The sequence below is a fragment of the Tenrec ecaudatus genome, chromosome 1, assembly GCF_050624435.1.
Source record: "Tenrec ecaudatus isolate mTenEca1 chromosome 1, mTenEca1.hap1, whole genome shotgun sequence".
Classification (NCBI taxonomy): Eukaryota; Metazoa; Chordata; class Mammalia; order Afrosoricida; family Tenrecidae; genus Tenrec; species Tenrec ecaudatus.
The window spans coordinates 88,588,901-88,605,205 of record NC_134530.1 but is presented as its reverse complement, the minus strand read 5'-3'; the positions used below and the strand labels follow the sequence as shown (position 1 = coordinate 88,605,205).

The following is a 16,305-nucleotide window of genomic DNA, read 5'->3' as shown; positions in this document are numbered from 1 at the left end:
ATAAATTTTATTTTAAACAGGTATTATAATCAATGTTAACTGACTAGAAGGATGCTAGAAACATCAACAAGCAGTAGGAATTAATAGAGAATACACAAATAATTACTGTAAATAGCGAGAAAATTGTGTTGATAGGTGGCACTGCGTTGATTCAATTCATAGTGACCCTACATACAATAGACAGAAACTGCCAGGTCTGTGTTATCCTCACAGTCGTTGCTGTATTGGGGCCCATGAATGTAGTTATTGCGTGAGTTCATTGCTTTGAGGATCATCTTTGTCATTGACCCTACACTTCACCAAGCCTGATGCCCTTCTTCAGGGACTGACCACTCCTGATGACATATTCAAAGTATGTGTGTTGAGGTTTCACGTTCTATGTTTCTAAGGAGTATTCTGGCTGTACTTCTTCAAAGGCTGAAATTTATAGCGAGCCGAATAGCTAAATGGACAAAGTAAACTGATAGGTGAAGCATACAATTGGATACCCAAATAACTAATAAATAAATGAAGGGAAACTCCAGATATATACTTCAGAAATACTGTCCATAAAGGGGCATATACAAAATACCATCTACAGCACTACCTTGATAGTGGGCAGTTGGCATCATCCTACATGGGTCAGTCAGTAGGCATTCGATACGCCCTCTGTTACACTTGGCAGCAATTTTAGTGCTTAACCTAGATACATGCGGTACATGGAAATATCTTAAAATTATTGTATAATGTGAAAATAGTCTAAAACTGACTGAGATTGACAACAGTACTATTCATATAAATTTCATATATCTTTCTAATCCAATATTACATGTTTTAATAAAATAATAATGTATTCAAGTCATAGATACCAACATATTTATGTACATTATTTGTGTAAATGCCTAATGGCGACCAAGTTTGAAAGGCAGAGTGACATGATAGTAAATTTGGGGACCTTGTAATACTCTCCATTTTAATATGTATTTGTGTATGTGTTTTTTTATTTACTCTTGTTTTTATAGACTTTACAACTATTATGAAGCCTTTAAGTAAATGTATATGAATGTGTATATGTATGTATGTTGACATTCAAACTCTAAGTACAATTTAACGTGTCAAACATCAGAAATTACATGAAGTTAAATTGTACTCAGTTCCTCCAAACTACCATCCATCATCCTATAAAAGGAGAGTGTGGTAGACCAAAAATGTCCCCCAAAGATGTGTATATCAAATCCCTGGATCCTGTGAATGCTGGCTTCCCTGGGAAAAGTTTCCTGCAGCTGTGGTTACGGACCTGCATGAGATCACACTGAATCACCCTCCTTATGAGAGAGAGGTGGCAGGGCAGCGTTAGAGCGGAGATTGCACTGATGAGACCACAGTCCAAGGTGTTTTTGTTGTTGTCGGTTTCGGTCTCATGCGATCACTGCAACTATGGCCGCCTTTGCAGCAGCTTTTCAAATCGTTTCAGTAGGAAATCGGAACCATTGCTGTGCTTTGGGGGTTTGGCAATGGTGTGCAGGAAACGAGCACATCATCAGGAGCTTTTGCTGCAAGTAGCAGAAACTCCAACTTACCTTACGTTATCTCTGATAACACGGTAGTTTGTTTTATAGCAGTGATCTGGAGATAGGGTAGTTCTAAGATTTGTTAACTCAGGGCCAAAGAAAAGAATTAAGGGTTCTCCCTACTTCCGTCTTTACTCCCGCCCTCCTTTACCATCTCAGGTACTGAAGCATGCGCTTTCTAGCCACTGATTTTTCTTTTAGCTGGTCACAGTAGTTTCCTTTGTGACCTTGGCAGTGAAAAGGTAAATTACATACATAAATATTAAAGCCAGTTACATTTTTGGAAAGTAATTCAAGGTACATGACAGCACCTACTATCTGGCATATAATACCTTATAAGAATTATTTGAATATTGATACTCAACAGTTCACAGAGTAAACTCCCTGATGGCAGAGATTATATATTATTCACTGTTATATGCACAATTCCTAGCACAGGGTCTGAACTACTGTAGAAATTAAATAATTGTTGAGTAGTTTTTGAGAACAGGATTCATTTTGGACTTTAGGAATGCTCTAAAGCACTGCTTTACAAGTCCTTGGTTGTATAACTCCTAAAATAATTTCTTAAGTCCATTCCCTTCGCACATTTTAAAATTGACATTTAAATTTTCCATCATACATTTAAGTAGTTGCAAAGAATGTAATTTCCAGTTTATCAATATTGACACATTTAAATGAAACTGATGCATCAATTTTTAAATACACCTAACAATATAAATATACTGTAGCATTTTAAATACACAAATAAAGAGGATGAGGGAATACTTAAGCCATTGTGAATTCTATATTTTCTTTTTCTCCTCGTATTTTTTGTTTTCCTTCTCTCAGAATTTAGTGTAATATATTTTATATCTAAAACATACTCATCCATTTATATGAAAATATGATTTTTAAATTGTTCTTTCTGGATTCAACGATAATGATTAGTGATCCACAGTTGATCAAACCAGCCTAAATATACAAATTTATGGCAATATATGTACAAATGTGGTTGACACAATGGATGTGTGTGTGTGTGTGTGTATGGATTGTCATAAGAGCTGTACAAGCCCCCAATAAAATGATTTTAAATAAATAAATAAATAAACAAACAGATGTTGGCAAATATTTAAAGTAAAAGCAGGTAAAATGTTTTCGAGACCAAATCTTTTAAACAAGATGTGTAGGAGCTTATTTTTGGAGTCATGATTTAAAGGAGTTTTCCTAAATCCAGTATTTTGAATTATTCTTTTATTTGAGACTTCTGGGCTCTTTCATCTTCTAGGCTAGGTTCATAAGACTCAAGGTATTCTGTGCCAGGAGTTAGGTTTCGCTTGTGGAATCAGAGAAGAGATCGCCATAAAATAGCAAGGGGGGGAGGGGAAGCGGAATGCCTTCACTGTAGCTTGAGGTCAGGAATGCCGCTTTCACAAAGACTGTCAGTGGGAATTAAGGCTCTCCAAATGGGTTCCCTTAAAAGCTCTTTAGGTGCACATAACTTTGGTTAATCTTTGTTTACCCTCATGGCTATAATGTAAAGATTGCTACCTTAAAAGATAGTGTGTAGAGACCATACAAACTGGGTTTCCACAAATGTGACTCAGGGGACAAGTGTAGTGAACATGTATTGTTTCTTTCTACGCATTTCTTTTCTATTGCACATGGCTCTGGTAGGACTTTCCATCACAGTGTTCCATCTCCTACAAGGATGATGAATACGTTAACCAAGGCTTGAATGAATATTAACTTGATTCCCATATGTATAGTAATTGACCCATCAGTAGCTGAGCAGATCAGTCCTGGCCTTTCCCGTTGGTTGTTAGGTGCCATCGAGTCAGTTCCAACCCCCAGTGACCCTGTGCACAACAGAATAAAACACTGCGTGGGCCTGCGCCATGTTCCCAACTTTTCCCGTGCTGGAGCCCACGGTGGTAACCACTGTGTCAGTCCGTCTCGTGTGGACTTCCCTCTTTTCCACTGCCCCTTCATTTCACCACGCACGAGGCCTTTCTCCTGAGACTGGTCTCTCCTGAAGTAAGACAGTTTTGCCGTCCTTACCTCTAAAGGAACACGCTGGACCTACTTCCTAGACAGATTTATTGTCCTTTTAGCAGTCCATGGTACTTTGAATATTCTCCGGCACCACAATTCAAGTACATTGCTTCTTCTTTGGTCTTCCTTATTCAAGGTCAGACTTGCACATGCATATGAAGCAATTGAAAACACCAAGGCTTGGGTCAGACAGACCTTAGTCTACAAGGTAACGCCCTTCAAAACTCTAACCAGGTCTCGGGCAGCAGATTCACCACGTGCAGCTCATCTTTAGATTTCACGATTACTGCCTCCAATAAGGATTCACTGTGGATCCAAGCAGGACAAAATCCTCGACAACTTCAGCTTTTTCTCCACTAATCAATGATGGTACCTGCTGGTCCAGTTTTGTGGATTTTGGTCTGTACATCGAGCTGTCATCCACACTGAAAGCTGCGATCCTTGACCTTCATCAGCAAGTGCCGTCACTTTCTTTCAGCAAGAAAGTTTGTGTCATCAGCATATTGCAAGTTGTTAATAAGCTTGCCTCCCATCCTGATGCCACATTCTTCATGTAATATTCCCTGATTATTTGCTGTGGACACAGAATGAACAAATATGGAGAGGCTACAACCCTTTCACACACCTTTCCTTCTTGATTAAGCCATGCAGTAAGTCATTGGTCTGTTTGTACAAGTGCCTCTGGATCCTTTATGAGGACAAGTCAAATCCCATTCTTCTCAAGGTTATCCATAATTTATTAAGGTCCTCAAATGCCTTGATAGGAATTAAAACACAAGTAAACATCCTTCTGTAAACAAACATTCTCTCGTTTAAGCCAAGATCCTTCTGACATCAGCAGTGGCATTGCTTGTTCCATGCCCTCTTCCAAATCCAGCCCGAACCTCTGGCAGCTCCCTGTCAATGTGCTGCTGCAGCCACTGTTAGATGATCGTCAGCAATATTTTGCTGGCATGAGATGGTAATGATGTTGTTCAATAGTTTGAGTGTTTTATTGGACCACCTTTCTTTGGAGTGGGCACAAATATGGATCTCTTCCAGTCGTTTGTCCAGGTTAGCTGTCTTCCAAATTAGCTGGCAGAGATAAATAAGTGTTTCCAGTGCTTCATTAGCTTGTTGAAGCATTACAGTTTGTATTTCACCAATTTCTGGAGCTTTGTTTTTGGCTAGTGCTTTCAGTGCAGCTTGGACTTCTTCCTTCAGCACCATTGGCTCTTGCTCACATGCTGCCTCCTGAAATGATGGACTGTCATCTTTCTGGCGCAGCGACTCTGTGTTTTTGCTATCTTCTTTTGATGCTTCCTGCATCATTCCTGCAATATTTTCCCCATAGAATCTTTCAAAATAGCATCTGAGTCTTCATTTTGAGTCCTTTCACTTTAAGATATGCTCTTCCTGCTTCTTTTTCTAATTCTAGATTTGTGCACGTTATATTTGGTTTTGCCTTCTTGAGCTGCCCCTTAAATTTTTTTTATTCAGCTCTTCGATTCCATTCTTTATTCCATTTACTTTAGCTGCTCTACAATTAAGAGCAAATCAAAGTCTCTTCTGAGTTCCCCTTTAATCTTTTCTTTCTTTCCTGTCTTTTTAATGATTTTTTGTTTTCTTCATTGATGTTCCTGATGCCCTCCCGTATCTCATCAGGTGTTCTGTCATTAATCTTCAATGCATAAAATCTGTTCTTAGATGTTCTCAAAATTCAGGTGGGATAGACTCAAGGTTGTATTTTGGCTTTCGTGGACATTTTCATTTTCTTCAACTGCAACATGAACTTGTATATAAACAATTGATGGTCTGTTCCATAATCAGTTCCTGGCCCGGTTTTAGCTTCTGCTGCTGAGCTGCTCCATTGTTTCAAATTTGATTTCTATGTATTCCATCTGGAGATGTCCACGGGTATAGTTGCCTTTTGTTTGTTGGGAAAAAAAGTATTTTCTATGTTGGTTTTGCAGAATTATATTATCTCCAGCTTCCTTTCTATCTTCAAGTCCATATTTTCAACTCCAGTTCCTTCATCTTTGCTTCCAGCTTTTGCATTCCACTCACCAATAATGATCATTGAATTTATAGGATTCTTTAATTTCTTCATCACTAATTTTTTTCCTCACTAATATTGTTAGTTGGTGCATTCATCTGAATAGCAGTTGTATTGATTATATTTCCTTGATGGCAGACAGCATTGTACTTCATGGTTGATTTTAGTGTCCTTTTTGACAGTGTCACACCATTCTTTGTGACTATGTTATTTCTGGCATATTAATTTCATAGGATTTTCTGATTCAGAGTGGCCACTACTAGTCCATTTCACCTCACTCATGCCTAGGATATTCACCTGTATGTATTCCATTTTAATTTTGATGGCTACCAATTTTCCTAGAGTCATACTTGGCACATTCCGTGTTCCGAGCACCAGATTTTTGCAGGTGCTGCTTCTTCCCCTCAGTCCTGTCCTGTCAGCAGATGTAGATCTGGAAGGCTCCATCAATTCCGCGTCACCCTGGTCAACCCTGTTCCATGAAACCAGCACCTCCTCAGTCACAGTCGGGGTGCCCTCCACGCCGAGGGGCCCGTCCTCCAGCACTCTCCCTGACCACATTCATTACACCTTCGTGTCTGACAGTGTTTTAAAGCTAGGCATGATGTTTTCAGCGCCCTCCTCTGACATGAGGAGCCAAGTCCTCCTTCGTTGTCTGTTCTTCGTCTGGAAGCCCCTGCAGAAACCTGTTCACTTTGGGAGCCCCTGCTGCCATTTGAAGTACCCGTGACATCGACTCCAGTTCCACAGCAACATGGAAGCTACCACAGTACAACAAACGGACAGACAAGTGGTGGAAAGCCCTTCTCTGGAATTGGGAAGGACCTTCCCTGGAATTAGATTGTAAACACTGATCAGGATCATTTGTTTTTTGATAGAAGCTACTGAGTTTGGAAGATGTAAATCCAGGAATGTTAGGCAGTCAACAGGTATCAGGATGGTTGCTATCTGCAGATTGAGGACAAACAGAGTTAAGCGAAGAGCTAAAGAGGCCAAACCAAGAGGCTCACAGGCCTTTCCAATTTTGAGGCCTTAGTTTCCGCAGCCCTTCTTTTGATCCATGAGCCACTCCAGTGCCCTTCTAAGGATAGGAGCCATAGATAACTTATTTTGCTTATGGTGGCTTGAGTTAGATTTTTATTGCTCATCCCTTACTTATCAACCTGGTTTGATTTCAAAGATTCCTATTGCTCATCCCTTAGCAGCCTGGCTTGACTTCAAAGACTTGGCTTTTATGTTAGCTTCAGTGGTTGTGTCGTCTTTGTTGCCAGTGTCCCCAACTTGCATCCAACCTCAACACATCTCCAGATGTGTGCAGTTCAGTAGGCCTCCTTCCCGACCATCGTGGAGTTTGCTGGAGTTGAGGAGGTAATGGTGGTGCTGATCAGTCACCCAAGCAAGGACCATGTGCATCCTCCATCTGCTACAGTCTTGGGTGTGCCTCCCTTTCTACGTCCCTGTTCCTGCCTCCCATGTAGACCTCCTGGTGTCTCTGGGGCCTTACCCAGTCTCCCCCTGCCTGCCCGCAGTTTTGTGTTGACCCACCATTGCCCTGCACTCTTTCCCCACCCACGTTCCTTGATGAGATCTGGATTTTCAGAAGCAGGACCAGGTAGTCCACAGCCTGTTGGCCCCCATCCCTTTTATGGCCTGGTCATAACCCCATGTGGCCTGGACCATCAGAGGAACCACCTAAGAATTTTTACAAATTGTTATAAATGCAAAATGTTGGATAATGAGTAGTAAGTGAGTTGGTATTATACTTTGAACAGCTGATAAAAGTGACTCAGTGTTGGGACTATATCTTTTATAAAATAAGTAATTTTCAAAATTTTCTTTTCTAGATTGTTGGACCCTCAGATGGAAGCAGTTACATTATAGACTACTATGGAGCCAGACTCACAAGATTGAGTATTACTAATGAAACATTTAGAAAAACACAGTTATATCCATAAATATCCATACATATCTTCAAAAAGAAATAGTAAGTGATAAGCATATCCAATCTTGATTATTATTATTCTGTATAAAATTATGTGAGTTTTAGAAACTTAGGAACTGTTTTGAAATTAACAAGCCTCTCATTTTGTGTTTTGGGACGCTCAGGCCAACATAGGTCGAGAAAGCATCTCTCATCTTTTGAAATTTTTATTATTTTTTTTATTGTGGGAGGGATGTCCATGACACGTGCTATTCCAAATGCAGATTATATTTCTCTGCAGAGAAGACAAAGTTCACAAGAAAATATTATATCAAAGTAAAATGGTGCTTCATAGTCTTCTGGACATGATAAAATTATGTGTTGCACACAGTTCTATACAGCAGCTGTTTTCCGCTGTTCTTGCCTCTAGGGCACAGATCCTTAAGTCATCCTTTTTCTTCTCGTCTCCTTTTCTAACTTGAAAGTTGATAAGAGTCCAGCACCTATACTGGTGCCTGTAAGCACATGTTCTGACCTAGAGCTTGACCCTGGTTGGCAGAAGTATTGATTGATGTTAGCTCTAAATAGGTAATAAGCCTGGAGAAGTCAAACATCATCAGTCTTCTGGGTCACTAGGCTACTACACTCAAACCTGCAAAAGCAGGAACATATATAAGGTGGGAACTTGTCAGAGAAGGGAAATGCAGATATTTCCCACTACAAGGAGCCAGAGAAAAGTCATGAAGCTACACCCTGGTCAAAGGCAGGAAACTTAAGAGACCCAGACCCAGAAAAGCAAGGCAGCTCTATTGAATTTTAGCTTTCCTAGGATTCACTGTTGTAAGCATTTATTTTCATTACTGTTCTTCAGTTTTTTTCTCAATAAACAATCTTCTAATACTAGAATTTTCTCAGGATTTTGGTAAGCTTTCAGAATAATGAGGGGAGGGAGACAGGCAACGACAGAGAGAGGCAGATAGATAGGCTGTATGTCTTGGTCAGTGTTGTGCTGTGTGCTTTTGAGTGGAAATGAGTCATGCAGTTCCGTGCGATAGTAGAACTCCCAGGCTGTAGTCTCCATGAGAAGAGACCACCAGGTCTTTTGCCCTGCAGCGTGGTCAGTGGAGGTGTGGTGGCACAGTGGGTAAGTGCGTGACTGCTAACTCCGGAGTCAGTAGTTGGAACCTCCGAGTTAGTGACTTCGTGGGAGGAAGCTGTGGTGATCTGCTTCCCCAATGAGCCCAGCCTTGGGAGCCCCACAAGGCAGTCCGCTCCGTCCTCTGGGGTCGCGGTGTGCCGAATCCCTTGGCACAGCAGGTTGCTGCGGCTGCATTCTGGGTGGAAAGCGTTGTGTGGTTGCACGTGACGTTATGTTTATTCTAAATTTGAGTCTCTCTCAAAAGCACAAGGATTGTTTTCAGACCATCATGTGAAAAGAAGTTAAACAAATACAATTTAAAACCCACTCTGTTCACTGTAGTCTATGATCAAAACATTTTCCTGGTATTCCGCCCTTAGAATTGAATTATAAAAGTTTCAGGGCCCGCTGAGAAGGCAGGTGTCTGCGCTGTCATTGGTAAGATCTGTGACCATAGAAGTACTTCAAGAGGAAGGGACAATAACGGCTTGAGTAAATGAAGTGTTACTGTGTGCGTCTGCTGCTGAACGCCTAAAACACTGTATTTTATCATATTTCCTTTTTTCTCTTTCAGGCCTCCAGTCTCCTTGTTTTCATAGAGGACTCCCTCCCAGTGCACGGATTTCCAAATCTGACTCTTTCCTCCTTCTTGTACCAGCGTTTGCGTTGTATATAATTTTGGGGGTTATTGATCATTCTGTTTGTTGTGTCAGTTAAAAGGCCACACTATTATGATATTTATTTAATAGGACTTTATTTGAGAACTGTGTGATAATAAAGTCTTCCTAAGACTACTGTCTCTATGAGATAGGTAGTTTATTACCCTAATATTCCGTAATGTCTTCTCCATGGGCAAGTTGCCACCTGTCATTTTCACTTCTGAAAAATAAAAGCATGACTTATTCACATTTTTAGTGCATTGTTATTATAAAAACATTCTTAAATGTTGATTGTAGTTGCAGCTTGATCCTCCAAAGCTGTTAATCCACGGTGTGAACAAATTCCATTTATATTGCCTGAGGCTGCAGTCTTGTGTATGACAGGCCACCTGGTTTTCTGCAGCTTCCAGATCTGTCTTTGCCTTGGTATCCAGGGAGCTAAGGATCATCAGGGATTCTGGGAAACCTTGAGGCAACTTGGAATCTTCTGGCCTGTGAAGTGTGAACTTCTTCCTTTTTGCTTTTGGAAAACCAGATGCTGACTCATCTAAGTCAACGCAGTTGTATTCGAAGCTGCATGCACAAGATGGGAACACCAGCCAGATGACGCATGCCCTCCATCTGTGAGCACTGCCAGGCGTCTGCCGGCACAAGTGCCTGCCTGCAGGGGTGCACCAGGGTCCGGAGAAAGCAGCACCTGCGTGATAGGCCCTGATTTTCCCACACTCATAGCTTTAAGAACTGGGGGATACATGAAATATTATACTCCATAATACTTGTATGCGCTTGCCTTATTAACAGTTGTGCCAATTTTAATATTAATAGGATCTGAATTACTCAAGAGTAAAAAACAATTTTTTTGTCATTCAGTTTGCTTAGTCGTGTACATTGTAGTACAGTTAACTATATTTTCCAGTACTCAGTAAGGGAATTTGGGTTGGCTCGTAGCGGCCATCAGGAATCATTTCTGTGATTCATTCACTAACATCTTTATTGTCTACCACGTGTAAGGTACTGTTCTAGATGCTGGAAGGCCACAGCAAACAAAACAGAATCCCTGCCCTTGCGCTTAGGTTCTCGGGGGTTCTTCCGCTTCACAGTGAGGAGCCGAGTCACAGTCATGCTCACTGAACATGTCCATTTTCTTGCGTTCCCTAGTTCACTTCGATTGCAGGCTGCACTTTATTCACAATATTAGTGACTCAAACCCACCGGTGGCTCCTTGGGAGAATGGTGATGCTACTTTCTGTTTGGGTAGCGATGTACAGTCTTGAAAACCCTGGTGAACAGTCTGACTCTGTCCTAGAGTCCCTATGAGTCGTAACAGACTCGGTGGCAGTGGTTGGGGTTTGATCTACAGTCCTGTAAGTTCAAAGCTCTCTTTAGTAATCCATGAGATGTGAATTGTATGCCAGTAAAACTTGGAAGGAAAAATGCCTGCACCATATTTCTGTGTAGCAGTGATTGTGCAAAACTTTGTCTTACAGTAAGATAAGGCTTGTCAGTATATTTACTGTTTCCTGTGGGTTCACGGTGAAGTGCGGTGTTCGAGATTGTGTAGTTAGACGCCACTGTCTGTTCCAAGTCAGAGCGACCTGATGTACGCAGAACAGAGTGCTGCTGAGTCCTGCGCCTTCTCACAGTTGTTCTGTTCGGTCCATTTGCAGTCACGGTGCCAGGCCAGCTTGTTGAGGGCCTTCCTCGTAACAGTTTTTATTAGCACTGTATCCTGTCATACCATGCAATACTTCAGTCATAACAAGAAGAGCTATATAACTGTCATAATATTCCATTCTAGAACAGTTTGCTCTTCCTTGTAGTCATTGTTATTCATATAGTTTTTTCTAATTGTAGCAAAACTATACACAAAAACATTCTCCAATGCCACAAGTGCTACTTGTATAATTGAGCATCATTGATTCTTTGTGCGGTACAGCCACTGTTGACATCCTTTTCCAAATTATTCTGTCACCATCGACATGAAAGCAATGCCCCTACGCAACACACCTGCAGAGGGTCTTCCTCTCCTCACGGCCCTCTGGGTTACCGAGCACGGGGCTCTTCTCCAGGACTGGTCTCCTGGCAACATGCCCATTAGGTCAGACATGCCCAGGCTGTAACCTGAGTCCAGGCGGGCCTCAGTGCCTCGCAGAAGAGTCGGCAAAATGCACCGTGCATGCCGAACAAAATGTTTAAACACTAAGTGACTTAGTATGGATTCCATTAGTGGGGAAAAAGCATATCTACAAAATCTTACAAACCAAAATGATTTGGTCCCGAAAGGGTTAGATAAGAAATACTTGCAGTTAGATCTGGAAATTCATTCTGATTTTTGCGTAACTGTTACGGTTATTAACTTGGCAAGATGGGACATTGGTTTCAAAGCATGTGCTTTGCAAAGTACTTATTCAAATGAGCTACATTCCACAAGGGTTACTGATACAGCCTGGAAATAAAGTCGATTTACAATAACGTTTAGGCTTTAATTTCACTATAGGTCACTAAATTTACATGGGAAGTACACTTAAGGTTTTTCCTTTTACCTTCACATAACACTTAATGTGATTTGGGGGAGTTTTATTTATTCACTCTTAAAATAATCTGAATGCACTTAAGTTGTCAGGTTTTTTTGTGTGTGTGTGTGTGTCTCCCCCCCCCCCCGTCATTTCTTGATGCACGGTCTCATAGCTTTTTTTCAGTTGTTGTGCTAGTATTGGTTACATGTTAAGTTATGTTTGTGTGTGTGTGTATTAATATATTATAATCTTGTTTTAGAGCAGTGGGCCAAAGTGTCACTCCTTCAGAAACCCCGCTGGCATGGTGGGCTGCACACTGGACTGCTAACCAGCAGGGCAGCAGTGGGACCCACCCTGTGTGTGTGGCGTGGGAGAAGGATGAAACCATCCTCTCCTGTCACGAGTTCCAAGTTGGAATCCTTGAGGTCGGGCCATTCTCTTCTGTCGTGGTGAGTCCATATGAGCTGGCAGGGGTTCCGTGGCCGTGACGTTGAGTCTTGCGTTATTCCGTGGGTTACTCCTAATCCAGCACAGACTGGGAGAGCCTTTCAGCTCCGCAAACCTCGAAGGGCTTCATAAAATTTGTGGGAACATGGAATGAAAAGATAGTACTGTCTGTGAACGTCGTGAAACCTCATTGTATTGTTTGCCATGGAAGTCATTTACCAATTGTACATACTTTAGCCTAAAAGGACTGATGCAGTTTCAAAGGTACTTCCTGAGGCCCACGGAGATTTCTTACCTAAATGATACTACGTGGAACCACCACACCGTAAGGAGTTAGTTTGGGGAATGTTTTGATTTTTTGAAAAAAAATGTGTTTTGCTTCCTCCCCTTTCTAAAAATCTAGATACACGAGGCTAAATCATCCTTACAAATGTTGACAGAGATCTAGGAAGCTGAAACAGATCTAAAAACCCAGAAATGACAACACCAAACTTTGGTTCTTCAAATTTATCATCTGAGATGCTGATCCCTCATCTTTGGAAACTTTAAAAAAAAATCATTTTATTAGGGGCTGATACAACTATTATCACAATCCATACATACATTAATTGTGTAAAGCACATTTGTACATTCACTGTCCTCATTCTCAAAACATTTGCTCCCCACTTAAGCCCCTGGCATCAGCTCCTCATTTTACCCCTCCCTCCCTGCTCCCCCCTCCCTCATGAACACTTTGATAATTTATAAATTATTTTGTCATATATTACACTGTCCGACATCTCCCTTCACCCACTTTTCTGTTGTCCGTTCCCCAGGGAGGAGGTTATATGTAGATCCTTGTAATTGGTTCCCCCTTTCCACCCCACTCTCCTGGTATTGCCACTCTCAGCACTGATGCTCAAGGGATCATCCACCCTGGATTCCCTGTGTTTCCAGTTCCTATCTGTACCGGTGTACATCCTCTGGTCTAGCCAGATTTGTAAGGTAGAATTGGGATCATGATGGGAGGGGAACATTTAGGAACTAGAGAAAGGTTGTGTTTCATTGTTGCTACACCACACCCTGACTGGCTCGTCTCTTCCCTGTGACCCTTCAGACCCTTCAGTAAGGGGTTGTCCAGTTGCCTACAGATGGGCTTTGGGTCCCCACTCCGTCCTCCCCCTCATTCACAATGATATGATTTTTTGTTCTGATGATGTCTGATACCTCATCCCTTTGACACCTTGTAATTGCACAAGCTGGTGTGCTTCTTCCATGTGGGCTTTGTTGCTTCTGAGCTGGATGACCGCTTGTTTACCTTCAAGCCTTTAAGACCCCAGATGCTATATCTTTTGATAGCTGGGCACCACCAGCTTTCTTCACATTTACTTATGCACCCGCTTTGTCTTCAGCAATTGTGTCGGGAAGCTGAGCATCATGGAATGCCAGTTTAATAGAACAATGTGTTCTTGCATTGAGGGAGTACTTGAGTGGAGGCCCAATATCCATCTGCTACCTTTATACTAAACCTATACATATATGCACATAGATCTATTTCCCCATCCTCATATATAAATACATTTACACATGTACATACCTTTATTTAGACCTCTATATATGCCCTCATCTTCCAAAAACTTAAATATGAATTCCAATGTTCTGGCTTCTCTTTAAATCAACATCTATTGTGCTACTTTATTATTATTTACATATTTTTACTTGAAAATGTTTGAATACCATGACATGACCTTTTGGAATCCCACTTGGTTATTATAAAAGAATGACAGGGTGTGTGCGTGTGTGTGTGCGCATGCGTGTGCATGTGTGTATGTTTGTGTGCGAGTGTGGTGTGCGTGCGTGTGTGTGCGTGTGTGTGTTGTATACGCATGTGTGTGCGTGTGCATGTGTGAGTGCGTGTGTGTGTGCGCACGTGTGTGCGTGTGCGTGTGTGTGTAGCTCACAGGATGCCGTTTCCGTAGTGGTTCAGCCTAGTGTGTGTGTGCGTGTGTGTGCGTGTGCGTGTGTGCGTGCGTGTGTGTGTGTAGCTCACAGGATGCCGTTTCCGTAGTGGTTCAGCCTAGTGTGTGTGCGTGTGTGTGCGTGTGCGTGTGTGTGCGTGTGTGTGTAGCTCACAGGATGCCGTTTCCGTAGTGGTTCAGCCTAGTGTGTGTGCGTGTGTGTGTAGCTCACAGGATGCCGTTTCCGTAGTGGTTCAGCCTAGTGTGTGCGTGTGTGTGCGTGAGTGCGTGTTCGTGTGTGTGCGTGTGTGTGTGCGTGCGTGTGCGTGTGTAGCTCACAGGATGCCGTTTCCGTAGTGGTTCAGCCTAGTGTGTGTGCGTGTGTGTGTGCGTGTGTGTGTAGCTCACAGGATGCCGTTTCCGTAGTGGTTCAGCCTAGTGTGTGCGTGTGTGTGCGTGAGTGCGTGTTCGTGTGTGTGCGTGTGTGTGTGCGTGCGTGTGCGTGTGTAGCTCACAGGATGCCGTTTCCGTAGTGGTTCAGCCTTGTGTGTGCGTGAGTGCGTGTTCGTGTGTGTGCGTGTGTGTGTGCGTGTGTGTGTGTGTGTAGCTCACAGGATGCCGTTTCCGTAGTGGTTCAGCCTAGTGTGTGTGCGTGTGTGTGTGTAGCTCACAGGATACCGTTTCCGTAGTGGCTCAGCCTAGTGTGTGCGTGTGTGTGCGTGAGTGCGTGTTCGTGTGTGTGCGTGCGTGTGCGTGTGCGTGCGTGTGCGTGCGTGTGCGTGCGTAGCTCACAGGATGCCGTTTCCGTAGTGGTTCAGCCTAGTGTGTGCGTGTGTGTGCGTGAGTGCGTGTTCGTGTGTGTGCGTGTGTGTGCGTGCGTGCGTGTGTGTGTGCGTGTTCGTGTGTGTGTGCGTGCGTGTGCGTGCGTGTGCGTGCGTAGCTCACAGGATGCCGTTTCCGTAGTGGCTCAGCCTAGTGGGCGTCCTTCTCATCCAAGTCCCCATCTCAGAGTAAGCGGTCCTTACCAGCCAGAGCGACTTTGGTGCCTCCTGTTCGGGGGCTTCATCTCCGACTCTCACACTCACTCCTCCTTTCGAGCCCAACCCAACACTTACTACTGTTGCTTACAGGAATGTTCCTTGACATTTTTCTGGAAGCATAATGCCTGCTTTGCTTAGTTTCAGCGACGCTCCTTTCCACCAATACTCACGAAGAACCTTTCTCCATGCCTGTGTCCTGCCAGGATGCTAGGCCACTGCAAGGAGAGACCCGCCCTCCACTCTGATGTCGGGAATCTGGGGAAAGGCAGACCAGCGCTCGGCCACACCTGCCCCTCACCCACGTTGTGCTGCTGAATATTTATTAGTGAAGATAAGCTCAATGCAGAAATGTGGGAAACCCCGAAAAATGCAAAGAAATATATCTTTTATAACAAAGAGCCCACACTGCCATCGAGCTGATGCCAACTCACAGTGATGCCCATGTGGGTTTTCAAGACTAACTGTTTACAGGAGTAGAAAGCCCAGTCTTTCTCCCCCAAGGGTACCAGTGTTTTCATGTCTTTCTAGTATTTTGTCCATGAATGTGTGTACATTGTCTCCATAAAAGTATATATTATTCATACTAGTTTGAAGCCTGCTGCTTCTATGTACATGTTTTTCTATTTCAATAAATACTCTTCAGAATCCATCTTAATGTTTGCAGTGCTTCACATCTGTATCTTAAGGTTTCTGGTTGTTTGTTTTTTTTATTTTCAATTTCTATTGTTAATTAAGTCATTCTAATGAACAAATATTTTGTTTAATTGGTTTCTCCAAAAGTGTCATTCTTAGTCCAAGTGTATGTTAGTGCTTTTAGTATATATAGTCGGGTATTGCAGAAGAAATGAAGTTAGATACCCCAGATGCAAATTCAGACAAGGCCGTGGTCATCTCCCAAATGCCCAAGGTCAGAGAAACTGAGGATACCAAACTCCAGGGACCTGAGGCCATCCCTTCCTCAGTAATTAGTCCACTTGCTGATTAGTGCTAATTGTGTCTGATTTTCTCAGGTAGCCATGTGCTTATGC

At 42.6% G+C, this 16,305-nt stretch overlaps 1 protein-coding gene across 1 annotated transcript in view; it reads left to right on the top strand.

Annotated features, from left to right (window-relative positions):
* The window catches only part of TM2D1 (TM2 domain containing 1), a 58,369-nt gene extending 48,203 nt beyond the window's left edge, over positions 1–10,166 (top strand). Inside the window, exons 6-7 of the mRNA XM_075556980.1 lie at positions 7,464–7,603; positions 9,253–10,166. Of these exons, the coding sequence (XP_075413095.1) occupies positions 7,464–7,574 (111 nt within the window). The 3' untranslated portion in view covers positions 7,575–7,603; positions 9,253–10,166. The remainder of the gene's footprint in view (positions 1–7,463; positions 7,604–9,252) is intronic.
* The last annotated feature ends 6,139 nt before the right edge of the window (positions 10,167–16,305 follow it).